The 27,201-nt window shown below is 38.6% G+C and overlaps 1 protein-coding gene across 7 annotated transcripts in view; it reads left to right on the top strand.

Annotated features, from left to right (window-relative positions):
* The window catches only part of RUNX1T1 (RUNX1 partner transcriptional co-repressor 1), a 138,797-nt gene that overhangs the window by 93,673 nt on the left and 17,923 nt on the right, over positions 1–27,201 (top strand). For 6 of the 7 annotated variants that reach the window (XM_090040323.1, XM_090040317.1, XM_090040318.1 and 3 more), the window contains 4 exons: positions 10,595–10,845; positions 13,289–13,374; positions 13,982–14,183; positions 24,961–25,029. In XM_090040323.1, coding sequence (XP_089896449.1) covers positions 10,595–10,845; positions 13,289–13,374; positions 13,982–14,183; positions 24,961–25,029 — 608 coding nt within the window. The remainder of the gene's footprint in view (positions 1–10,594; positions 10,846–13,288; positions 13,375–13,981; positions 14,184–24,960; positions 25,030–27,201) is intronic. The other variant, XM_090040319.1, reaches the window with a different exon arrangement.

The raw sequence follows: 27,201 nt of genomic DNA, 5'->3' as shown, positions 1-27,201 counted from the left end.
TTTGGCATTTGCAAGACAACATATTGAAAATAACACGTACTGGGAAACCAGGACCTCCCAAAATATTAGAAATGAGCCCAGAGATCTATGTGGATCTTTTCCATAGGATAGGAGCTAGAACAAAAGGAGGAATCATGTGCTTCTTACATAATAAACACAACTTAAAGGATCTGTGAAGCCAATTTAGGTCTTTGTATGCGCTAGGTCCCAGAAAAGGGGGAAAATGACATTAGGTCTGTATAACAGAGGAAAGAACCTTGCAGTGCTTCCTATTTTTCTTGGTTGGTAGAAATTATTCTTTCTTGACCCATCTGACAGAACAGCATAACACTTGGCATTCCAAAAGCATAGTTATTCAGTTTGAGCCACAATTTGTTGAATCCCAAAATTTGTGGTGAGTGCAATTTCAACCTATGTTTGGTTTGTCTCTTTTGTCCAGGAAAGCATGAGCTCACAGGCAGTGTATTTTGTTAAGAGTAATGACTCAAAAAATTCTGGATTCAAAAGTAAACTTTGATCAAGAATAGCCCAGTTTAACAAATTTGGGCCAAGGAAATTTGTCCAGCATGGAATTCACAGATGTGACCCAGCAATGGGATTTTCAACAGCCAGCATGCTAAACAGGCATATGCCAGCTACTAGGAAATGCTAAGCACAGGGGTATCTGAGAAATCTTAATATCTCCTCAGAAATGGGTACCTACCTACAGCCCTTAGGCACCTGTGCAAAATTAAGATTCACAGCTCAAAAATCCCTCCTGGACATAAGCACCTGAGATTTCCCTTTGGAAAGTCCCTTCTTGTATGGATGACAGCTTTACAACCTCTGTTTTTTTAAAGCTGGTCTGGGGGGGGAAAAGGCAATGTTCCACGCCCTCCTTCAGCCTGAAAGAGTTGAAGTCCTAATCTCCCACTTTCCATGAAAAGCCTTGCCCATCAAGTTGTGTTGGTCTAAAAAACAGAGGCAGACAAAACTCTTGGGCTAGAGACAATATCTTTTATTAGAGCAACTAAATAGTAACAAAAAATGTCTTTCTTTGTAAGTGTGTGGGTCCAAATACCCTCCATCAGGCAGAGGTGAAGTAAAAGATTGTAAAAGTTCTCCCAGGCAGAAAAGAAACTTCATCTTTTTTTTTTTGCTACTGTTTAGTTGGTCTAATAAAAGACGTTGCCTTTAACCCAAGAATTTTGTATGCCTCTGCTATTTAGACCAACACAGCTAAAATCTATTTCACTAAAACATAGAAGAAATTGTAATTAGCCATTTGGAAATGTAAACTTCATTGTTAAACAGGAAATAAGCAAAATTCAACTCCCTGCCTGACATCTGACACCTTCAGGGAAGAAACCTGCTGGAGCTGTCTCTCTGCCTAATCTGCATATTCATAGAGAAACTTTTTCACAAATGAACTTTGAAACCCAGGGGAACTGCACCATCCTTTACCTCCCCTGTACAAGATGAAGTGTCTTTTCTATGTGGAAGAACATTTACAATCTTTGAACTCTCCTCTACCTGATGAAGGGTATTGGGACCTGTAAGCTTGCAAAGATAGAATTTTTTTGCTACTATTTAGTTGATGTAATAAAAGAAATCATCTCTAGCCCAAGAGTTTTGTCTGCCTTGACCATCAAGTGCGAGTCCTCTCTCTCTCTCCTCTGTTTCAGCTCTGCCATAACACAGAAATGAATAGCAGGTTTGTTTGCCCAGAAATTGAGCAAGATACAAAAGCTTTAAGATGTCATGGAACCCTGGGCTCCACCTATGAAGTCATGCCACCTCTTGTGCTCTTGCCTGGCTCAGCTTCAACAGGAGGGGTGGAAGGTATTCCCATCCCCGCCTGGCTTTTGTAACCTGGTCTAAGTACAAAGGTTCAAAAAGCCTGAGGTGGAATTGGTTCAATCTTCACAGGTTTGTCTAAACTGTGTAGTTTGAACCAATAACAAACTGAACTGACTTTCAGTGTTCAGGGGGGCAGAAGCCCGCACTGGCCCAGGCCAAGAGCCTGGGGATGCTCAGATGCACTGCCCCTCATGGCCAGCTCCCTAAGGCTGCTAAACGCAGCCCAGTGGCAGCCCAGGCCTGATTGGCTGCTGGACACATGACCAACCTGCACCCCGCATCCCGACTGTCAGCCGCAAGGAGGGGAGAGCCAGCAGAAAATCTGTGAGAGGACTGGAATGCACCACCTGGCCCTGAGGTCTGTCTGGCCTCAGAGGGGAGGGAGGGGTGCACACACTTTGCCTGGTGTAAGGGAAAGAACACACCAGGGTTTTTTTTCTGTCCCCCACAGCCCAGCTTACCAGACTAGGAACAGCTCAGTCCTGCCCCCTCCTCAGCCCCTGCCTGTGAGAGTTGGGGACTGGGGCGTAAATGCACTGGGCCAGGTAGGCACTGGCCTCCCCCAGCCCAGGCCTGCCTTGCACAGTGGCCCCCACCAAGGGCTTTTCGCTCCCCTGCAGCCTAGCTCACTGGGCTGAGATCAGCTCATCCCAACCCCCTCTCCTCAGAGCTGATCCCCACCTGGCTCACTGGGGTGCAGGGTTATGAAAAGCCTCTGGTGGGGGCTTCCCTCCCTCTTCCCCTCCCGACACTGGGCAGACCTGAGGTAGGGGAAGGCAGCGCCTAGCTGGACCAGTGCATTTGCACGCCCTGTCTCTCTTAGGTGGGTGTTGTAGAGAGGGCAGGGCTGAGCTGATCCTAGCCTGGCAAGTTGGGTCACAGGGAAGTTGTTTATCTTAAACTGGTTTTGGCCATTTTGAAAGTGGTTTACATGAACTGAACTTCTATTCTGTTATGGGTTTAAAACTGCTTTGATCACTTAAACTGGTTGATGTGTAACTTCTGTCTCTAGCCCTGATGGTTAAGGCACTTTCATGGAAATGGGAGTTATGTATTTTAACCCCCTCCCACCCCCCACCCCCCCGGTGGCAATGGGATTAGAAGTCAAGTCTCTAAGCTGTAGGGAAGGGCTTTAACCATCTGCCACCTTTTTAAATGAAAGTGATAATGTGCTATACTTTGCATTGAGGTTAACATTGTCAGTGTGTGGAAAGTATGTTCTATGGGTCTACCTACCTTAAGGGGACTGAGGCACAAATATACCTCATTTGTGAATACCATGTAGACTTAGACATGAAATTGCTGCTGAGACACAGTTCAGTCTGAATGGCAACACATCCACAGTTGCAGTAGCAGAATTTTAGATGACCTGGAAGTTTGCTGGCAAAAGTATAGGTGCCTAATTAGGTAGGGTTTTTGTGGTTTGTTTACTTGAAGCTAGACACTTAGGGCTTTTACACATGCTCTGGTGGTAGGGGGTGGCAGTTGCTTTAATTAGAGCAGATCTGAGAGCCTTTCTAATTAAAGCACTGCTGCATCTTGTATATCAGTGTCCTCATGCTTCAAAATGGTGGCAGGGGAGCTTAAGCTAAAAGCTTGCTTGACAAGCTTTAGTTCAAATGCCCCACTGCCATTTTTAAGCACGGGGATGCTGATACATGAAATGCAGGAGGCTGTTGGAGCATGGTATTGCCACCTTCCAGCAGACTCAATTGATTGAGTCTTTTCTGATGCACTGGAATTCCAGTGCGTCAGAAAAGCCTCCCGGCTTGTGTATAGGCACCCTTCAATTTCACATAAGTTCCGCTGTAGTTGCCTAATATTTGACACTGGGGAGGAGCCGGGATGTAGGTTTGAGCGACTACAAATTTAAAAGACGCACTTGTTTATCTATTGGAATGTAACCATAAGCTTAGAAAAATAAGGCTTGAGCCTGGTCACACTGAACAATTCTGCTATTGTTTAGGTGCACTCGGGGAATTCTCTACAAAAAGAAAGGTAAACGCATCAGCTTAATTCCAGTGGAGTTGCCATGTGACCTGGTGGCAATGTGTGATGGAATCCTATTGAGAAGGCTCTTAAATCTATTGAACAGGAATCTACATCATTTGAAATTTGGTAATAAAGTAAATCAACCATAAAATCTTCCTTAGAGCCAAAATATGCACAGCTCTAGATGAGTGGGTGAAACCAGTGATTCTCTTGCTTCCAGTTCTGTTTAACGATAGTTTATACAAGCACACAAAGGGAGAAAGACATAGGGATAAGTGTAGCATTTCTTTAGATATCTAAATATTTTTCATATAGGAAAAAATGGTAGAAAGTATTGAGTAGCATAACTCCTGCCTGTAATTGCATATATTTAAATAAAAAGCATCTTTCCAGGGGAAACAAATGTATTAGAATAAATTCTGCCTTTTACTATGTAGTCCTCTGTCACTGAAATCAGTTAAGCTACACTTCCACATTCTGCCCCACTGCTCCAGAAAAAAGAGAATCTTTCCACATGCTATATATAAATGTACAAGCATACTCGCATGTAAACTATAAAATTGACTGCAGTAGAAGTGAAATACCATCCTGAATTTGGAAGAGAAAGGAGTATCTGCATTGGGTATATGTACACACATGCACATTGAGGGATTTTTACTAAAGCCAAGAATATGTCTGTATACAGTAACTTTTTCTGCATAGCTTTTCAGCAGCTTGTTTGTATATATGCATTTTCCATCTCTAGTTATTTATCTGCATACCCAAATCTACTGTATATGAGGTTTTATAGAGCAATCTGACAGCAGAGCTTTGTGTTTTACTGAATGTTTTCTTGGTGCATATGGTCTGACATGGATGAGCAGCCACGGTGAGATTTTGGAGTCTATTAAACTAGCTCATTAAAAAGATCAATCTGTTTCTGTAATAACACTGGGAGCCATCAGTCACTGCAAGATAGAAAAAACTGACACCTGAGGAGACAACACATTTTGGTAATTTGTTCATGACATGTCATGAACAAAGTGTTCACTATATTTTGTTTACAACTTTTGGGGCCTGTATCACACTGTAGTAAGGCTAAAAACCTGGACTAATACAACTCCCTTATTTTTTTATTTTTTTTTGAGAATGAATACTTTGCTTAAAATTTCTACCTGATTTTTAAATTAACTGAAAAGACTTCCTGCTTTGTACAAATAAATTTATTTTTCTTTTGAGGATATAGAGTCAATGTTTCTATGGCCCAGAAACATGACTTAGTACCTGTAAATGTATGGTGGGTACCTACAATGTGGATACAGAATATTAAGTAACTCCTCCCACCAAAAATAAACCCCCCCAAAAAACCCCTGTTAAACCTGACTCTAATTTTAATTTTAAAAAATTGTATCTTGGGAGTATGATGTATGTTTAAGAGACAAAATAACATTTATGACAAGGTTTGTTTTTAAGCTTCGGATTGCATTCCAATAGGTAAGAGGCCATGATGGTTTTGTCAGTTTTGAGTGGAGAGTTCTTTTTGTAGTCTTCATGCCCTTTAAGAAAAATGTGGCACAGAAATTAGTTCTAATACTGTTAGAAATTAAACTTATTTTTCAAAGAGCTGAACAGCGTCTGCTGCCATCTAAGTTAATGAGAATGGTTAGTAATTGAGTTAGTATTTCATTGCATCATGTTATGTGCAAAATGAAAAGTTCAGGAATTGTCCTTGAGTAGAGTTTTAAATGTGCACTTCCGTGACATAGTGGCATATATGATAGTGGTAAATACACACCCTGATATTTACCTATTATGTTGTTTGTACAACATTACAGGCAGAATAATTTCTGAAATAGAAGTACCTAAATAGACTTCCATTGGATTGGTATAACTCCTTCCCTTATTATGTAAATATCAATTTAAACTATTTGTGTGAGATATTTAAGTATCTTGCACGAATAATGAGTGAACATTTTCACTCTTCTGTATTCACTGACTTCAATATCCTTATTCTCATAAATAGATTTAATATTTTATATCAAGCAGTCAAGTTAATTTGCCAGCCAGAGTAGTCTTGCATTATTTGACTTCCTGATCTGGAAAATATCCAGATGCGCAATCATTCGAAACTAAAGATACTTACTTTATATTGATTTTTATATGCCTTGAGCTGTTTTTAATAAGAAGTAATGGTAAAACCCAAATGTATAGCCACATGTTACATGTTTGTATTCAGAGTTTCCCTTTTCAGTATCCAAGGCTCTGAACCTCTGAAGTACATTTTTTCAAACTCTCTCTCTAGAGAGAGAGAGAGAGAACTGTTGATCTGCTAGATCATGGTGTATGTGTAAGAGGTCTAGTCAAGTGCCTGATGAATCATATATGTACCTCAAGGAAACATTGGCTGGAGGGAAGTAAAAAGAAGAGGAACAATATAACAGTTAAGCTTTCCACATGTTCACTGCAATTTTCTGAATATTTTTGCTCTTAAAAGTTCTGCAGGATAATCAGTTAATGAAATTAAACAGATCGGATACAAAATATCATTGTTATTTTCAGTTCTGTCTTCAGTACATACTTTCCCTTCCTTCTCCATGTCCCTCCTCCAGTTCCTGTGGACTCTGAATCTCACAACAGTCCGGTGTGATAGAGAAGTGCTGCTATACAACTAACCAAATAGGCAACTGAGTTACTTAGTCTAAGTACCTAGACCAGAAATGTACAGAAGGTCTCTGGTAGTTCATAAACGAAGTCTATGCCTCCCAATATCCTCCTAATATCTAAAATAATATTTTCATAACTTTTAATTCAAAATATGTTGAATTGTTTCATGGTTTCTGTTATAAGGGCTATAGATGCATTATAGCATATTATATGTACATTCATAAAGGCAAACATTAAAATGCTGCACCGTTATTCATAATTATTTTTGATGAATATTTCAATAGTACACAGGTTAGTGTATGAACTGTATTTGTTCACTCTTGTATTGTATATAAATGTACAGACAGGCTTTAAAAACATCACTTCTATATTCAAAAAGCCCACAAAAATAATTTCTCAATATAATTCCAAAAATAGAAATCGTTCTTTGACTGGTGCATTTCTATGGCTGTCTCTTCATTTAGGTGATAAGTGCAGACATGAAACAAGAGGAAAATAGACATGTAAATATAATACCAAAATTAGTGAAGCGTTATAAAAATAGACAAATTTACATGCCTAGTATCTAAGAATTAACCTCTTGTTTGAAAACAGGTTCAAGGACATGAGCACCTGAAGTATAGTTATTTGAAAACTTCATTTTGATTCAGGTGTCCCCCACTGTGAACTGTGTTTTCTCTCACAGTAAAACTGCGGTAAGAGCAAATGAAGAAAAATACAGGACCTCTATACTGTCTGATTTTTTAAAAATCTTTTTTAGAGATTGTTTCAAAATAATTTAGTGGGGTTCTGAGAAATTTGTACAGTTTGATTTGCGCCTATCAAATAGTGTTGCGGTGAAAAAACTGGAAGTTGGGCTTAAATGGTTTCATGCTTAAATTTCTCATACCTGCCACTACATGTAAAATTTGTAGGCAGGTTATTAAAAAGATGACAAACAATTGCTAGTGCCCATGATGCGGAGACCAACAGATCCTATAACAGTGAGTAAAAGATATCCATTCTTTACTAAAAGTGGAATGCTACGTATGCACTGGGTTCTTGTGACGGGGTCCTTAGGATACTTCTTTCACTCCCTTCGAGAAGCTGTAGCAAACCTACTTCTTTATTTTCTACTAGTAATCACTACATTCTCTGGAACTAGAGATTCCTATTCTTCCTTTCCCAAGTTGGCAGTAATAGTATCATCCCCTGAGTGAGAGAGGGAGCACAGAGGATGATAAATGATTGAGTTGTACCCTCTGTTAAAACTGAGGGTTGTCCAAGTAACCTATATCTATCTAGATAGATAGATTTATATCTATGTAGATATAAATATAGATCTATATCTCTATCTAAATCTACATATATTTATATACCCAAAATACCTAGCTAGATAGATAGTAGGGCTGTGAGAAGCTTTGAGAGCTGATTCAATTCAGAAGAGATTCTGAATTTGAATAAGGAGACCAGTTAAAAGGTCTGAATTTATTCAAAGCTCTCCGAATTGATTCAGAAAAAATTCAGAGATTCAGGGATTCCCCGCTCGCCGCCGCAAGGACCTGGACCCAGGCTTCATGCTGGTAAGTAGAGGGAGGGGGGAGAGGACCATGGGGGGGGACTCCCAGCCTGCTCCCCAGCCCTCTTGAGTACCCTGCTACACCCGCCCACTCTCCCAGCTCCCCCACCTCCAATATTTCCCCACCCAGCCCCGACTCTTTAAAAAAAAGCCCCCACTCACCAGATTCCGCCAGGCAGGGGGGCAACCCCCACTGCCCCACACTGTGTGGGGGTGTTCTGTCACAAGCCCCCACAACCCCTGCCCACTCTTCCAGTTCATCCCCATGGCTGCTTTGCCCACCCCAGCTCCCTGCTCTTATTTAAAAAAACAAAAAAACCCTCCCATTCACTGGATGCTACCATGGCCTTGGGGCTTCTTGGGGCTCATGACAGAGCCCCCCCCACACAGTGCAAGGCAGTAGGAGTCAGTGGGGATCACCCCCCTGCCTGGCAGGAGCTGGTGAGTGCAGGGCTTTTTATTGCAAAGAGCTGGGAGCTGGAGTTGAGAGAGCAGGTGGCGTTGGGGGCTCATGACAGAGCCCCCCACACAGTGTGGGGCAGCAGGGATTGCCCCCCCACCTGGCAACAGCCAGTGAGTGGGGGCTTTTTTTTTTTCAAAGAACTGGGAGCTGGGGCCAGGCAGGGCAGCCATTGACAGGGCTGGGAGAGCGGGTGGGGGATGGGGCAGATTCAGCCGATTTCAGCTGCAGTCAACCCTCCGAATCAGATTTGGCCAAATCAATTTGGGGCAATGTTTTGAATCATCAAATTGAATCACTGCCCACCAAATCTGAAGCGAATACTAGCTGCTATGCACAGACTAGATAGATAGATATGCATGTCTATAGTTACACACGCGCACACACACACACACATACACATACACACACGTATATACACGCACATATATATATAATTCCTTCTAGGAGCAGGTGAATAACTACAGAGTCAGGCCAAATTTATATTCCTGTCAGCCTGATTTAGCATGTTTTTGTCATGATTTTTATTACAAGGACATTATAATTGCATTCTGCCATCTATAAATCACTGAGGAAATGGTTCACTGAAGCACAAGGATGAAGCATTGCTCAGCTTAATCCTATATTGTCTTTTTCATTTTTCAGTTATATAAAAAGATGTGTAGCTTAAGTACACATCTTAGCACATAAATTTAATAAAGTATGTGCATAAAAATCAAAAGACAAACCACTTTAATGTTGCGTTTATTGTAGTTAATATCTTCCAACCCAATGTAAAGGTAGTTTTATAGGGGTTAATTGTTCCATGGTAGAACCAGGTTTTACCATGAGTGAAGCATAAATTCCCTGAAACAGCAGTTGAAAATCCATTCAGACAATTGTGGACATTCACACCACTTTGCTATAAGCATAGCTGAACCACAGTGCAATAATTTTCAATTATAGTGCACTATCCAAATTCTCACTCTCACAAAAAGTGGATATATGAAGAAGCTAAGTGATGATTGTTATGATGGAAAAGTTGGTTCTGTAATAGAATAGGAAGAAAATGATTTGCATCATGATCTCTGGAAATAATAGAAGCACCCTGTTTCTCTTTTTGCAGAATGTAAACAGATCTTTTTTGTTATGTCATTTATATATTAGTTTATAGTGGGGTTGAAGATAGATTCTGATTAAGTTAATTGGATGGTTCTTATATCTAACTTTTTTCCTTGATTCTAGCAGTCTTAGGTGACCTCAGTAAGAAAGTACCATCTGTTAGGAGGACCAGAGGAGGAATACCTTATGACTTTGGCCTAACCAATGCTCATAAAACAATACCACAATGCACAGCATCTTGGATTGAACTGCCAGGATAACATACACATCTAGATTTTTTTTACTCTTCTACTAAAGATCCCTGATCACCAAGGACTTTTTTTCCATACTGTCCAAATGTGACTGATCTAGAAATCTTCTGGGATCATATTAATTCCTAGTGAAAATTCATCCTGGCATTACTGAGAGCAAAGGTTCAGTGCACCAAGACATATAGCCTTAGGAACATGTGCTGTCTGTTGGAAAAGGGCCATGTGCTGTCTTTTGGAAAAAGCTTTTCTTATGCTGAAAATGTTCCCACATTGCTGTGTGCCACCAATAATGCAGAACGCCTACCAGTTTATGGCTTTTTATCATCAGTGTAGACTTGACTGAAAATGTAAAATGATTCCTTTTGCATTAATAGAAATGGAAATTGCTTGGCCACTTGCCTCACGTGTGAGTCTGAACTGTAATCAGCTGTACTCACATTAGTCTGTACTGTAATCAAGTGTGTAATCACACATTCAAGCACTGATTTCAGTGACACTGTTTCATTTTTATGTTCGTGAGCTGATCTATTGCAAGTATTATTCTGTCTTTGCTTCTTAAACTGTGATAAAGGGATGGTATTATACTGTAAATGTGTCCTTTATAAGCCCTGATTAAACTGTATACAAAATGTTCCCTAACACACCTGCAACTGTGAGTACAAGCAGCAGTTATCAACAAGCTGCGTGTGCCTGAACAGCAGCCAGTCCTGTTCAAATTGTGAATGAAAGTTCTTGGATTTTATTTTTCAGAACCAAAGAAAATGGCTTTGACAGAGAGCCTTTGCACTCAGAGCATCCAAGCAAGCGGCCCTGCACTATTAGCCCAGGCCAGCGGTACAGTCCAAATAATGGCTTATCTTACCAGCCCAATGGTCTGCCTCACCCTACCCCACCTCCACCTCAGCATTATCGTTTGGATGATATGGCCATTGCCCACCACTACAGGGACTCATACAGACACCCCAACCACAGGGACCTCAGGGACAGAAACAGACCTATGGGTAAGGGACACTTGAGAAACTTTGTGCATCATTTATTGTTCTTTGCATCGTTTCCCTTTTATTTCCTGTAATTAAGCTCTATACTTCAGAGACAGAGTTTTTTCTGTACAAAGCTTCCTTGTGGTCTGTGATCCAATTGGGTTTAATGTCTGAAATTAATTTTATAGTATTGAACTGGATTGTCACTTGAACTATGCATTCATATGGCAGAGTAAGGAGTACAGACTACCCCTTTTGTTCTTGCATTGAACAAAATAGATTTCTGACCAGGTGTACAAGGAACTTGTGAAGACCTGATTTTTCCTTGTATTCTGTTCATGTGGCAACCAGAACAATTGGGCTTCCAAAGGGGTGTTAACTTGCTTGTCTTTAATGAAGTGGTGTAGACCTTGAGGCTGCTGACAGACACTGAAAAAATGCACTTTACTTCAGTCAGCTATTAGATAAAACTGCCAAAATAGCCCTGCTGAAGCATGCAATCTAAACAGACATTGAACAAGCCAGGTCAAACTAATGTGATGCCTCTTCTGGGCATGTACTGGGTTCAGCACGGGGGTGCAATGAATTTAAAGTGCTGGGTTTTGGGGGTGAAAGGAGGTTATATCTGTAAGCACCCTGAGGTGGTTATTAGGGCTGTGCAAAGCTTCAGGTGCTGATTCAATTCAGAGGAGATTCGGCCTGATTTGGCAGCTGAATCTCTGAATCCGAATTGAATTAGGAGACTGATAAAAAGGTCTGAATCAATTTGGAGAGCTTTGGAGATTTGGGCAGTCCCTACCTGCCATCGCAGGAAGCTGCACCTGGACTCTGTGCCAGTGAGTAGAAGGTGGGGAAGGCTGGGAGAGAGGACCATGGGGGGACCCCTGCCAGGCCCCATCCCTGCCTGCTCCCCCAGCCCCCCTGAGTGCCCCCTTACCCCCGCATACTCTCCCAGCCCTATCAATAGCTGCCTCACCCACCCCAGCTCCAGGTTCTTTAAAAAAAGGAAAAGCCCTGCACTCACTGAATGCTGAAGTGGTCATTGGTGCTTCTGGGGGCTCATGGCAGAGCCCCTGACACAGTGCCTGGCAGCAGACTGTGAGTGCAGGGCTATTTTTTTTTCTTTTTTGAAAAGAGCCAGGAGCTGGGGCTGGGAGAGCGGGCAGCGGATGGGGCCTGTTTGATTCAGAGATTCGGCCAATTTCAGCTGCAGCTGAATCTTCAAATCAGATTTGACCAAATCAGTTTGGGACTGTGATTTGAATCACCTAATCAAATCGGCATCCCCTGAATCAGCTGAATTCAAAGCGAATACTAGCCGAGGTTTTGCACAGGTCTAGTGGTTATTGTATTTAGACAACTTGTATTTCTTCTGTCTGTCATTTACATTTTTTCAATCTTTTGTAGTAAGACATTATAAAATAACAAGGTATTATTTAACCATTGTATTTCTTGCAATATATATAGCAGTTAAAATGCTGTTACATCAGTTCTTAAGAGTTCAGCCTTTCTAATGATTTGAAGGTTTGGCTTTTCTTTTTTAACTTGAAAGTAGTATGTGAAGTGAAAAATGAGCAATCTTGGGGAGGGAGACATCCTATAAAAACTTCAACCAATTTTCTAGATGTCAATTTGACATGGTCTCTCTCTCAGTGATTTTACACTTAGTTTGGCAAATATTTATTCCACGTTGAAAAAGTCTATAAACGACCTAGAATATTGGGTATGCGACCAATATGACAATTTCTGAATTTTAGAACTAGGGTCACTTGCTTAATTTTTGTTGCATACAAAATGTCTACCCTTCTCTAATGCTTTTCATGCTTTTTAAGAAGACTTATTTGAAATGTTAATATATTGATCAAGAACAAAGCCTACATAAAAATAAGAAAAATCAACATGAAATTGCACCTTTTTAAAACTTATTGTAATTCTGAAGTAATGTCAACAAAGTGAACAATAAATATTAATTGTGTTTCTTTGTATGGTGCTATGCAAATGATCAGACAGCCTTGACAGTCTTATCTTTGCACCAGAAAATTATGTCTCAACTCACTTATAGTATATCGTCTACATTTTTTATAACTTTTATTGAAGCAGCCTTCATCTTTTTGTTGTGCAGTCTAGCAAGCGGTCTGTGTAAAACTGAGGTCAAATGGAATTACATGCATGGAAAACTGGCAGTATTGGACTAAATTATTTTAAATGCATCTTGTTATGAATATTACTCTTCCAGTTGTTTTTCATTGTGAAATAAATTTGTTTTTCCCACTAAAAAGACTGATAAACACTAAACTATATAGACTTCATATACATAAACCTTCAGTGAGCAAATTGCTTCATGCATTTACGTAACGAATGGAGAAGCATTGTAAGTATCTGGACTCAATGTTATATAAATGAGAGAACAAGATCTTTTCTAGATGAAACCTTTGATGTAAGTACTTCTTATCAATTTTGGCAGGGTTGCATGGCACACGTCAAGAGGAAATGATTGATCACAGGCTAACAGACAGAGAATGGGCAGAAGAGTGGAAACATCTTGACCATGTAAGATGTGTACATGTGTGTGTAATTGTCTGAATGGATGTATGTGAAAAGAAGTGTACAGTGACTTTAGAAAGTAACACTACAATATTATCAACTGGCGTAGTGCATTTAAATTTGTTCCTTTATCTCCCATACTGGGGGGAAAAGTCTTTTAATATTTGAAAATATTGGGGATTAAAGTACAACTCGTGGTTCCCAATTTGGCTGCATAAGCCAGCAATTGGGCTCCAGTGACCCATTTTAAAATCCTAATTGTGGAAACAACGACGTAAGAAAAGTTAGGAGCTAAAGTTTGCCTATTGGATGTATTGTTTCATTGATTGGTACCTTAAAAATGGGGGCGGGGGGAGTTGTTTCACTAATAAAAATTAGACTTTGTAAGTGTTGAACTTTGCCTGTGCTGTTCTGAGATTCAGAAGGAATTGTTTGCAAGAGAGACTAGTATTCCATAACTACTTTCAAAAACAGGGAAAGAATCTTTCATCTTTAGAGCCCTGACTATTGACATGAGAAAATTTCACAGTATTTTCTGTTTGGTCTGTGAATATAGCATATCGTAATCAAATATTCCTTTGGTTCCTCCTTTCCCTTCTCCTTTGACAAATAGCTGTTAAACTGCATAATGGACATGGTGGAAAAGACAAGGCGATCTCTCACTGTACTACGGCGATGTCAAGAAGCGGACCGTGAGGAGCTTAATTACTGGATACGACGGTACAGTGATGCAGAGGATTTAAAAAAAGGTGGTAGCAGCAGCAGTAGCCATTCCAGACAGCAGAGTCCAGTGAATTCAGATCCAGTTACTTTAGGTACAGTATCTCCTTCAAAGGTTGTTTTCCAGTCCTGCTCCAACATAGCCAAGCTCTCGTTCCTTATTTAATTTATTTATGTAATGCAGCTGAAATTTATAGTTGTTCGGTGTGGGGTTTTTTTCTTGGCTAATACAAGTTACATTTTCTTTTTCACTTGAAAGCAAGGACTATCTATGTATCTATCTATCTGTCTACACGTATAATTTCCTACTAGCCTAATTTTTGTTCAAAACACTTATTTTTTGTGATACTCATCGATTTTCCTCCCATTTGTATTGGGGAAAGGTCTGGAGAACAGAATGGAATTTGAATTTGGTCATGTAATAAGCTGAACACTATGGCTGCTTACAGATGTGTGGGAGGGAAAAACACCTTTACTTTCAGCTCGGCATGCCCCTGTGCCAAGCACAGCACATGCCCAGAAGAGGGATTGCATCAGTTTGACCTGGCTCACCCAACATCTGTATAGATTCGGCACTTCATTGGGCCTTTTTGGTGCTTTTATCTAATAGCTAATTGAATCAGTTTTAGATAAAACACCAAGGAGCCCTGCTGAAGTGCCCAAACTATACAGATGCTAGGAAGCTGGGTTAAACTAATGCTTCCTCTTCTGGTAAAGTACTGTTTTTGGTGGAGGAAGGGTTTCCCATGTCTGTCAGTGCCATGTATGAGTTCCCATTTTTATCATGTAAACCTAAAATAGGGGCTGCTTGACTAGTATAATTGAAAGAAAAGTCTGGTATAACAGAATGGAGTTCATCCCATTGAATATAAATTAATCAACTTGGGAGACGCATACATTAAGCAAGTAAATGAAAACAGAAATTTTTAAGCTGTATTTGTATTCAGTTCCAAAAAGAAATGTGACAAAGAAGAAGTTTGTAAATGTTCAAATTTAACATACCTGCCACTGGTGCTAAATTCTATTCCAACTAGTGAGCATGTAAATGGACTTAGGAATTTAAGTGTTCAACTGCATTTCACCCTTCTCAGATCCCTGAAAATCCATTAATGGATCTATTTACTTTGTAACAACTACCATCTTAGTCTTAGTGTTGAGTCACACTGGAGGCAGCTACATGTGCAATTAATATGAAACAATAAACTCTGGTGCTTATTGCTCCAGAGTTTATTGCTCCCAGGGGCACTGCTTAAACATGCGCCTGGGACCACAACACATTGAGCTGTGATGGAGTAGCCCCAGCTGGCAGGGGGTTTTGTGGGGCCAGCCTGCCAGCCCAGGCCAGCTCTTCTCCTGGGTCAATGTATTCCTCTCCTGGCTCAACTGGTGCAGAAGGGGCTCCAGTGTGGGACAAGCCAACAGGTAGCTCCTGTACTAAAGCACGTTCATGCCCCAGCCAGCGAGGGCAACATGTGCTCTGTTGCAGTGAAAATGAATTAATTTACTTCAGCCTAATAGGAGCGCATGTATAGATATGCAACATTTACTGTGGAGCTAATTAGTCTACTCTGCAGTAAACATCTCATGTAGATGTGCCCAGTGAGGAATAGGAGGAGAATCCAGCCACCTTTTGTATTAAGAGCTTTTTAGGGCTTTGACTGTGGTGGAACAGAATTGCACTTAGGTGCTTAAGTACATTTATATGCCTAAAGCTTGGAATAGAATCTGGCCTTTGGTTGATCTGAAGCTCATGTAACTATACCTTATTTAAGAAAACAGAAGTAGCTTATAACTCGCTATCTTGGGTCCTATCAGCAGTTTAGTTGCACATCTTGAAAACCCTGCCCAAGAGCAGGGTAAATAAGTGCATGGGTAATTATCTCATGCCGACTCCCTCCTATTATGATTACACTACTAACAACAAGTACCAAGACTACTTTTTAAAATGAGGGTGGGCTTGTATATACAAGCTGTATGTTAAGGATGAGCATAGATCAATAGCAATGCAACTCAAAGGAAAGGAGAAGTCTTTCTTTGTCAGCAATCAGGAGTACCAGAAACCGCCATAATTGTTACATTCCAAATGTGCATGTGTAGAATCTTAGATAATGTATGGCTAGAAGTGATTTAAAACATATAAGGTGAGCTGGACCAGAACCCCAGAGTTCCAAGCATCCTGAATTTTGCTGCTTACCATGATTTGAACTTTATAAATGTATTTATAAATGGTAAATAGGCTTCTCCCTCAATATTTGCCCTGTTTAATGAAAAACATTCTTCCCTGAAAAATAACTGGTTAATCCTGAGAGTTTTCTGATTGAAAAAAGGGAGGAAGCTAGAAAATATTGTACTGGTAAACAATGCTCAGGTAGGTAAATAAGTGGGGTTTTTACTATGAAATTCAGGGCCCTGTGGTAACAAAGAAAGCCTCCTTCTCACCTGACAAAGAATGTGTTGCATTTGAACACTTGTCTAACTTTATTCCAACCAGGTAATTGAGTCTAATAAAAGATATCACCCCCAAAAAATTGTTCCCTCTTTTTGAACCAGTTGAGCTATAGTGTTATATTTTTTCTTTTCAGAGTTGATATTTAAATTATTTAAAATATTGGGAATAGCATCACTAAATTAATAGGCACAGTCTCTTTGGAAATCCTCACAAACATTGTGGCAAGTTTTTTTATGAATAATGTTAGGTATATAAAGAAAGATGCTGAGTAATCCAGAGGTAAATACGACAGGTGAAGTATTCACAATGACTATGACCCCTGGAAACAACCATTTGTTTAGAGGAAACTGCTGAGTCATGATCTGCAAAGTCTATGTTTAGTACACCTGTAACACAGGGCCGTTGAACATTTTGAACTTCAATGGTAGTAAGACTTTTAATTAAGAAATCTAATAAGGCAGGGTGTGGAATTTTTATAAATCACCACTACATAGAAACAGTATCAGCAAATCTTACTGGGAATATCAAGAGAATAAAGACTTTAAAATAATGTAATTAGTCATAAGACAAAGGATACTGTTTCCTAGTTAGAGAAGTATACAACTAGATTATTTGCTTATATTTTTGCCAATAGGAGTACTTAAAAGATATGGGATTTATTTGCCAGACAGGTTCCATTGCATGGTATACCAATGGAATACGTTTTTCAAATTAACTATGTAGTAGTGATGGATACAAATTTAACGGGCTGGAGCAATTCATTGTACTTGAATATTCATTCTAAGAAGTTTGATTTTAAAAAATACTTTCCTAGGCTTACAGCCTGATAATTTGTAATGTTTCAAGAACATAGTATCTATTTCAGTCATAGGGCTTGGCAAGAAGTATCTGACACTCATGACACCAGATACTTACCTTTTATTTGACAGGAAATACAATAATTCTATTACCTTAAATCAGGAAATATCTGGGTAAACTACAGTACTTTAGAAGGTTAACAAAATACAAAACTCTAGCTGTTTGAAAGCAACATCACTGAACCTTAAGGCAAAATGTAGTTTTTTCTTATTTTGTATTCTTTTTTGAGAAGGTGCCAAAGAAAGGAAATGAGAAATTATTCCAAAATTTTAATTAAGGCCCCCAATGTGTAAATATTGCTTTTTGCTGTGTGGATTCTAAATGTCAGTGATTCCCCTTTGTACTTTTTTTTTTACCAAGATAATCCACCCTTTAAAAATTATCAGCTTGTCATCTCCAGTAGCTGAGGAAAAAATACCATATGGCTACATCGTTTGTGTCTTGTTTCCTTTTCATTATGATTAAAATGATACCACAACAATAAAGCAGATTTCACTGCCACACTTATGATCGGCTACTTTTTAGGTGTATAATTCTATCATTAAAACACACACCCCATTCGGAAATTTAGTATACATGATTTTTGCCCAGGAGCATTTAAAAAAAAACCCTAATTCTTCAAAGCCAGTACAGCTGTTTTGTCTGAAAAGTTATGTTCTTTTTTTAACTTTGTGTGTAGAGTATTTTCATTTTAGCAGTCCAAAGTATAGTAATTATATTTTTGCCTTTAAAAATAGCTAAAAAAAATTAAGTGAGTATTTAAAACTGTATATAATTAGTCTGAAGTTTATTTACTGTCACTGTTTTTAATTCATTTTGGCATTACATAAATCTAGGCAAGACATTAACAGTAAGTAAACCTACTGTTCTAAAACAATAAAAAGTGCACAAATGTGCATTTTAGGTAGGGCAGACTCATTCTCATTTGGTGCTAAATAATACATATTTATAAAAGTTTTTTTAAATTGCTCAGATTTTACATACATAATTCACCTAATAGACTGATAATCTTTCAAATGAGTGATGTCATGCTTACTCCTGAACTACTTTTGAGGGATTTTAATATTATGGATGCCAAAAAAAAGTGGTAATTTTCACCTTAAAATTAATAATAATACATATCATACAATGTATTCTGAAATAAATGCAACGGGATAAGGGCAAGATGAAAGTTCCTTGTCTTTTTGGATTATAAATAAGACCTATAACCTTATTGAGTACAGATGTATATGAAGATCAGTGAAGATAGGCAAACTTCAAAAGGTTTGGAGGTAATGTTAGATTGGAATACTTCCCTGAATTTATCGCAACCTCCAATAGAAATCTGAATGAAAATCTTTCAAGGTGGAGTGGAAATAGCCAGGGTCAAGATTTCTTATGTTTCCAGATTTTGTGTCAGTTTCAAAGGCTTCTGTTGCCATTCATCAAACTCTTTCATTTTAAACTTTCGAGGTTCATACTTTATTCCAGCTGGCTCACTCAACTCCTAGTACATTCTGGGTTAGCAATGACAATACCCACTAACATGTTTGCTCATCTCACTATTAAAATATTCCCATTGCATTTTGCTAGCAGTAACTATTATCATGATTTACATGATGTTTCCAGTGTGTGAATATCACTAACATTCATAGCAAAATTATAAAAGATTTCATGGCAGTCTGTACAGCTATTAAATAGTGCTTTTAAACATAAAACTAATATTAGTAACAATTAATTTTAATGTTGCTGAAATAGAGGCTTGGGCCAGATTATAGCACATTGAATGGTGTGCTAATGCATAGATCTGGACCTGAATTACTGTATAGTGTATCCCAGAGGAAGTGATAATCTTTATCCATTTCTTATACTGTACCATGCACTATGGTGCTTGACAAAATAATTGATATGTAGCATAGAAAGAAGAAATAAAACCTGCTGCTGCCAGCTATTGCCAGCTATTGTAAAGTTGCTTTATTTTTTGGCTCAGTTAAGTAGTGCAATACCTGTGTTTTAGAATGAGAACATTAGTGACTCCATAGCCCGTGGTCATGATTTTGTGTTCAAGCGTCATTATAATAGCCATTAAAAATATTTTCCAGGCCAAAACTGTGTTTAAATGAATGTGAACTGATGCACACCAACAATCCTTGCAAGTTAATCTGATTCACTATTTCATTTCTCTGGTTTTACATCTGTGTAACTCCATTAACTTCCTATTGGAATGACACAGGTTTGAACCGGACCCTTGCAGTTTAGAGTAAAGTCCTTTATTTAATCCTTGTGGCACACCTCAATCCATGTGAGTTGTTATCTAACCACTGAAATATAAAACTATTTTCAGTGTTATTCACAATGCTTACTGTTCTTTGCCATTTTGGTTTAGACAAAAATGTACCTATTTAAATAAAATCTGTTTCTTCAACTACAGGCATACCTTGTTGTATTGCGCTTCGCTTTATTGCGCTTCGCAGATATTGCCTTTTTTACAAATTGAAGGTTTGTGGCAACCCTGCATCGAGCAAGTCTATCAGCTCCATTTTTCCATCGGTTAGCATTTTTAGCAATAAAGTATTTTTTAATTAAGGTCTGTACATTGTTTTTTTAGACATTGTTTTTTAGACATAACGCTATTGCACACTTAATAGACTACAGTATAGTGTAAACATAACTTTTATATGCACTGGGAAACCAAAAAATTTGTGTGACTTGCTTTATTGCGATATTCGCTTTATTGCGGTGGTCTGGAACCAAACCCGCAATATCTCCGAGGTATGCCTGTATATTACAACTAGGACTGTGACTTGCTAGAGACCTGGTTCCAGTCAAGGTATCCTTAAGGCTAGGGACAGACATAACACACAAACCAGTTTAAGTGATCAGGAACTAATTTAAATCTGTAATAGAACGGATGTTCAGTGCACACAAACCAGTGTGAAAATGGCTGAAACCAGTTTTGAGAAAAACCTGGTTGAATGTACCATTAGACTTAACTAATCTGGGTCAAACCAGTTTATGTAATGTCTCTCCCAGACCCCTTCCTGGTTTAACTTAAACAAGAGTCCCTCAGCATCCCAGATGCTTTGCAGCCCTGGGCAGGGTGCTCTGCTCCAGAGAGCTGGGCTGCCCCATCCCCCCTGCTCCCTGGCTGAAACTCTGGCAGTGACAACAGCAGGCACAACAGTGTCTGCCTGATTTCCTCCTGTCCCCACCCCCCGCCCCCTATACACAGAGAGCACGGATCATAGCTAGCATGTGGTATGCTAGCTAATGCTGAGAGGTATCTGTGTAAGGCAGACAGGACAAAAGCAAACAGAACAGCATCCGCTTACGGCTTTTTGGAGTTAATCAACAGGTCAGCTGGTAATGTCCCTCCATTCCTTCCCTGGAAAAAGTTAAAGATGTCTCATTAGTTCAAGATTTTTTTAGAGAGGCTTTTGTTTTCTTGATGGAGTGCTAAATGCTGCGTTACTCCCTGTGTAACTCCCTGCTGTGTAACTAAATGCTGTGTATCTCCCTGCTGGCTCCTTCACTGGTGAGGAGCAGCAGGCAACCCTCCCTAATCAGAGTGTCCTGCCGGGGGCTGGCCACAACCCTCTCAGCTCAGCACTTTGGAAGGGAAAGGAAGGCTGCTCTTATGCCCACCGGCTTCTAGCCTGAGCCACTGCATGCATTTCTGGGACGTCTGTGCAGTTACAAACTGATTGAGCCTACTCAGGTTAGACTACCTGCAAAGATTGAATCAGTTCAGGCTCAGGCCTTTTGAATGTCTGTCCCTAGCCTAAGAGACACTGGCATTGGGTTTAGAAGCCCTAGTGGAATGCTCTGTTACTGTGGTTGTATTGCTGCTGGTACCTGAGGTAGTGGACTCAGAGCCAGCAGAATTATTTCTGTATAGCAGTGCATTATACTGTTTAGCTACCCCCTTATTATTGGTTCATGGGCTGTGTGGGTTTTGTCATTATGGAAGTTTGTTTGACCAATGTCCCACTAGTGATAATATTTTTACTTTCAGGGTCAGAATGAAGTAGAACAAACTTGTAAAAAAATCCATAGTTCAGGTTTAGGCAACAGCTAGACATAAACATATTTTCCCTTCTCATGCTCCATGTATTGTAATTTTCACTATCATTATTTCAGCCTCAGTCTATCCACTGTGGGGAAGCTTTACCTTTACACTGTTGCTCATTGCTTTCTTTAGCCAAATAAAATCATATAGGTCCTTCAAAATTGACCTCTTTATTTGTTTTCTCGTGTTGTTTTGGGGTTTTTTTTCTTTTTTTGATCACAGCTCTTGTTGTATCTATTACCTAGTGCTAAAAGTTACCATTCCATTATACATTCAATCCATCTTCCATTCCCTCGTTCCAAAATAGACTACCTTTTTCATAATCTGAAGGAAACTTTATTTCGGTTATATTTTTCTAGATAATATTCATATGCATATTTATCTCTTCATAACTTCTAGCTTGTTTCACTTCTCTTTATTGAGTATCCCTATTTGTTTCAGCCATTTAAAAAAAATCATGCCTTTTTTTAGTGCTTGCCTCACAGCTTCAGTTTTCATAGAATCAAAAGTCTCTAACAGTCTGCAAAATGCTTGTTGTACTTGCTGAACATCAGAGACTGGTTGACAGTCTGTCCATGATTTATGAACTGTTCATGATCTCATGCTTGATTAAATTGCTGAAATGAATACATCAGTGCTTATATGAAAACCTTACATCACACTGACAAACAGGTTGAAAGCATGAGATTCTTATTTCTCTTCATATGATGGAAAACATCCAAGGTGCAACATGAATCATTTTATTTTGCTTCTGATATTTAACAAAGTAATATAGGTTGTTGCCATCCCTACCACCCAGTAATAGTGTGCTCTCACTTTTTGTATTTTACCCATCCATATTCATGTGCGCATCTCATTCTTTGGCTTGATAAGTGTCTGGTGACTTTCCATCATCTTTTACATTAAAGTACTGTTCTGTACGGCTATGGAGTTCTCTTTACTTCCTTTATCTTCCTTTTCATCTTTTTACATACAGTACTGATATAGTGATTTGTGTGTGCATGCATGTATATGTGCATGTACATGACCCTTCTACCAAATGAGTCTACTGGGATCTGAACTTCCAGCAACAATCCTTTCAAGCATTAGTTTGCCTCAATGATTTCTTAGGAAGTTCAGTACTGTGTGTCCTAGTCTCCTCATTCTACTTCTGAAGAGAGTAGACAACAAGACAAGAGTTGCACTGTTGTTTTTGATTAATCTGGCATTGTTTTGGCTTAAATCCTTTCTCACAATCTTTTTCTTCATCCGCTTTCTTGTTTCCTCAACTTAGACTTTGTGACTAACAGTTTCTGTATATTTGCTATTAGACAGCTTTTCCTATGACTTCTGGTTTCTGCAATCCTCTTATCAATGACCCATTGTTTTTTCATGTTTTTTTCCAGTTGGCATCATATTTATTATTGTAGGGCAGGCTGTTGCAGTTATGATTTTTGGAGGGGTTTATTGCCAGATTTTTTATATTTTATATATATTTTTATATATATAAAGCTATCCCTCAGTCTCCTCCTCTACTTTAAATCCATAAAGAAGTTTGTCTTGTTTTTCATGGAGCCCTTAGAACAGACTGAACCAAATCCATGTTTATAATATACATTTTTCCTTACTCAGGAATGTGTTTCTTGTTATCTTCATAAGGGACACATGTCTCTCTTTATTGTTGTCCTGCTTCAAACTGTAGAAGTCTCTCCTAAAAGGTCTTAATTTACTACTTCTGTAGAAAATCTTGTTCCTAATGTAAGTAACTTGTGGTTGGAATCTGAACTTGATTCATCAGATTCCAAGCACAGTTATCTGTCTGTCTGGTGGCTGATGTCATTGAATTCTGTTTCTGGAAAGTCTGACGTACCTAAAAGTCAGCTCCACCAGATCTCCCATTTGTTTAATTGTAGTAGTAGTAAAAATAATAGTGCTAGTAATAGTGCTAATAATATCACAGTAGTGCTAAGATACTACCATTGTGGTCTCAATGCTTGGTCCTACGACAAAGATCTTAAAAACTGGAAAGCAAAATGGAAGAAGAATAGAAAGGAAAACTAGGAGAAGAGAAGAATGGTCTTATTGTTTAAGACTCTATTGTTCTTCTTTTAGTCTCCTGTAGTATGTTTGCTTACTAGCTAGTAACTTACAGCCATTATAGAACCAGTCAGACTGAAATGTTTCACCTTTTGTACCAGCAGTTTTTTATCCTAAAAAATTATTTTCAAAAAGAGTGAATTATATTTCTTGCTGTTGCAGCCCCAGCTATATGTTCAAATGGAATATTTGCTTTTCATCTTTAATTCATTTTTTTCTTGTGGATGGTAGAGTACTTGATCATTATAACCATATGAGATATAACTTTACAGAATACTAATGTATGGTAGCCATGAGTCTGATATTACCCACTAAGAAACTTTATGAAGTCCCTCTCACCTTCCTTTCCTTTTTCATGTCCTTGTGACAAGGTACTTAGCAGAATTTGCAGATTCATTGGAATCTGACAGGGCTGTACCATGAGTGCTTCTGCTATGGCCTTGAACTTGCAACTTCTGGGCTGTCAACAGTATCAAGGTGACTTGACCTAATCAAAGAATTGAATTGTGTTTTTGCAAAAAAAATGAATGAACTCAAGTCCTTAAATCTGGGTATTGCGTTTTTAGTTGTGCAGTAAACTTCTCTGCAGAACTGTCAAAATGAAGGTCTGGGGTTGTGTTTAGAAGTTTCTTTAAAAGAATAATGTCTCTTCTGCTGAGAAATGTGTGCACTACCTTTCAGGCCAAGTCTAGTGATCCAAACCCTTTGAGATCAATGGAGAAGCTGACAGACTTAGGATCAATCTAATGGACTTAACTTTAAAAAAAAATGGGATTCAACCTGTGTAGACAGACTTGCAGTAGGAAATTTGGGGGTTTTTTGCCCTTGAAAGCATGTTTAGGTTTCTAAATACATATTTAGGAACCTAACCTTAGGCTCTTTTTTTCAAAATCTCACAGCTAGATTTTATAATGCAGGTTGAGATTGAGATAAGTATAGGTTTTGATATGTGGAAATGACACTTGCTTTGTCTGTGGAAGACTTATTTCATCACTAGTATTGCATCTTGCATTTTTTCTTCCCAGCAATAACCACTCTGCTTTTTACAGAACAGAAGTGCCAAAGTGCAGACTGTTGCCCTATCTTATTCTTTCCTTAAGCATGATTACAGAGAAAGAAAATATCAAGGCTTTGGTAGGATTTACAAAACTAGCCTGGAAAACTGTTGTACATGTTTGTCTTTAAACATTGTAAAATAACCTGAGCTAATACCATCTTGGCTTGAGATGAGACGTTTGAGTCCTAAACATTGATCTGATCTGTGTGACATTTAAGGACCATTGCCCCAGAATCCGCTCTTTACTTACATGTAGAAGAAATTTGCAGGGTTTTGTCTGACCGGTACGCAAAAGGAAAGGGCATTTCTCTAAGCCTTGTTTAACAACTAAGCATTGCTTACAGTACTCTTTATTTTTCCCCACCCTACCCCCTCCTTTTGTAGAATCACATCGGGAATTCCTTCACAGGCCTGCTTCTGGATATGTGCCAGAGGAGATCTGGAAGAAAGCTGGTAAGAATTGTTTAAAAACATGAGCTTAGCATTCTGGCAGCTGTGTGCAGTTGTTAATGCACTGATGTGAGGAATAAAAAGAAAGGGCTCACTAGTAACAAAAAGATATTGTATTTAATAATCTTAAACTGGAACTGATCAGTACATGAAATAATCTTTATAATAGAAGCATCTGCCTCTACAGTTAAGGGCTATCAATAGTGCTATTAAACACCTCTGTTTTCAAGGGTTATAATGGCTTCAGGCTGAAATTTGATACAGTAAATCTTCAGTCTGTGAGCAATTTTTAAAAACGGCATTATTTAAGTTTCAAGATTTTTCAAGTCTATTAGACTCCCAGGAGGAACAAATAAATGCATACATTTTAAAAACTGGAAATACGGATACAATTTGGGGTCATAATGTGAAAAATTCTTAAATTTTTAAAACTTTATAGCTTCTAATCAACTGTAAGGTCTATGTTTATAGACCTCATATTTTCAAAGAAACACACAATGTTACATCTGCACAACTGCACTCAAGCTTTTTGCACCAACATCTGCATGCAACTATATCCTTGATGTTGCAGTGTGATGTATGCTGCTAGACATGGGTTTGCAGAGTTCCAGCACTTTGCATGCGTATAGAAGTACACTGGCATAGATCACTTTTAAAATGGGACCAGTATTTCCTTCCCAGACTAAGTGAGTCAGTGCCCTTAGCAGGCTTAGGATGTTGCCATTCTGGGTAGATGAATTTAGCTACCTATTTGGGTAGACGATTCAGCTACTCTTCCCTGATTTTACATGTGCAAATGTCCACTTAGTTGTACAATTAATTGTGCATCCCATTGCAGCCTCCTTTGAACATGTGACACATCATGATTGAATGCCAAGGATACAATAGTTTCAACATTTTGTGCTTTGTTTGTCTGGTAACTGTTTTTCATTAGAATATTTTACTTATTATGGCACGATAATGCCCAAATGTTATAAAGGCATGTTGAAGCAGTAGACCCGTCATTAATGTATTGTGGAGTCTTCATTTGGAGCACACATGTTTGTTCATTATGTATTAAAGCATGTTTCATGGAACTGTCACTGTTCATACAGAAATTAACACAATTCATTCAGTCCACAAATTTGAATTCCTATGTCCAATGAAAATCTAACCCTGAAACTTGATGATGATGTATGTCAATGACATGTTTATTTTCTTCTTACTTTATTTATGTTAGTATCTTAATGTAAAAATAAGAAACAATGATCAAGCATGCTGGTGTCCAAGAAAACTTCATTTAAAGCAGTGATATTCAGAGGAATTGCTGAAATCTTGCTCTTAATTTTTCATAGGGTCTCTAGGTTTTGCTGTTGAACAGATTCTGCAAATAATTTGACATATCAAATGATCTGTGATTCGTAGGCACAGTAAAAATGAAGAAAATGATGTTTCATTCTGTGTAAGAGATGGGCTTGAGCTGCAGAACTTGGATTGGGTTCAGCTTTTTGAATGCCCTCAGGAAGTGAGGCTAGATCTTTAGCTGGTGTGAAGGAGCTATAGGAATGAATGCCTTGTGAGCATTTGCCTTGCTGGGCTGTTGGCCTGGTTTTTAATTTTAGCCCATTTCTAGTCATAACTGTGTTTTCTTGCTAATGTGGGTTTAAATGAGACAATGTTATTTGAGCGTATCTTCTAATTAAGAGACGAGAATAAACTCTTTGTAATCATTATGCTGCTTTTCTACAGGAAGCATGCGTCTGCCATCTTTATTTATATATAAATTCACAAAACCTGCAAGCTTTTATAAAAAAGAAAATCTTAGACTTATATCTTCAGAGGCACATACTAATGTCTGTCTTGTATGGTGCCCAACTTGACACACTGAAGCCCTGATATGAAGAAATGATGAGTGGTAGCCTTTGCCAGTATTATTCTTCATCTTTGAAAAGTAGAGTATTGTCTGTCTAGGAAAGTAAAATCCCCTTCTGCTTTTTCCATAACCTTTGTTGCTCAAGAATTTTGAGTTTTTAATTTTAAACTGATTATCAAGCCTGCAGTGCTTGCCTGCCTGTAAAGTAACTTAAAGTATTATAGGTTATTTATAACACTAGGATGTGCAAAAAATCAGTGTTTGTGTTGCTGAAAAATACCCTTTATAAGGTAGCATTGTTTGGTTATACAGTATTGAAACAA

This window comes from Crocodylus siamensis, chromosome 3, assembly GCF_052110815.1.
Source record: "Crocodylus siamensis isolate JL-2025a chromosome 3, ASM5211081v1, whole genome shotgun sequence".
NCBI lineage: Eukaryota > Metazoa > Chordata > Crocodylia > Crocodylidae > Crocodylus > Crocodylus siamensis.
The sequence above is the reverse complement of the archived record's forward strand: the minus strand, read 5'-3'. Positions and strand labels throughout refer to the sequence as shown.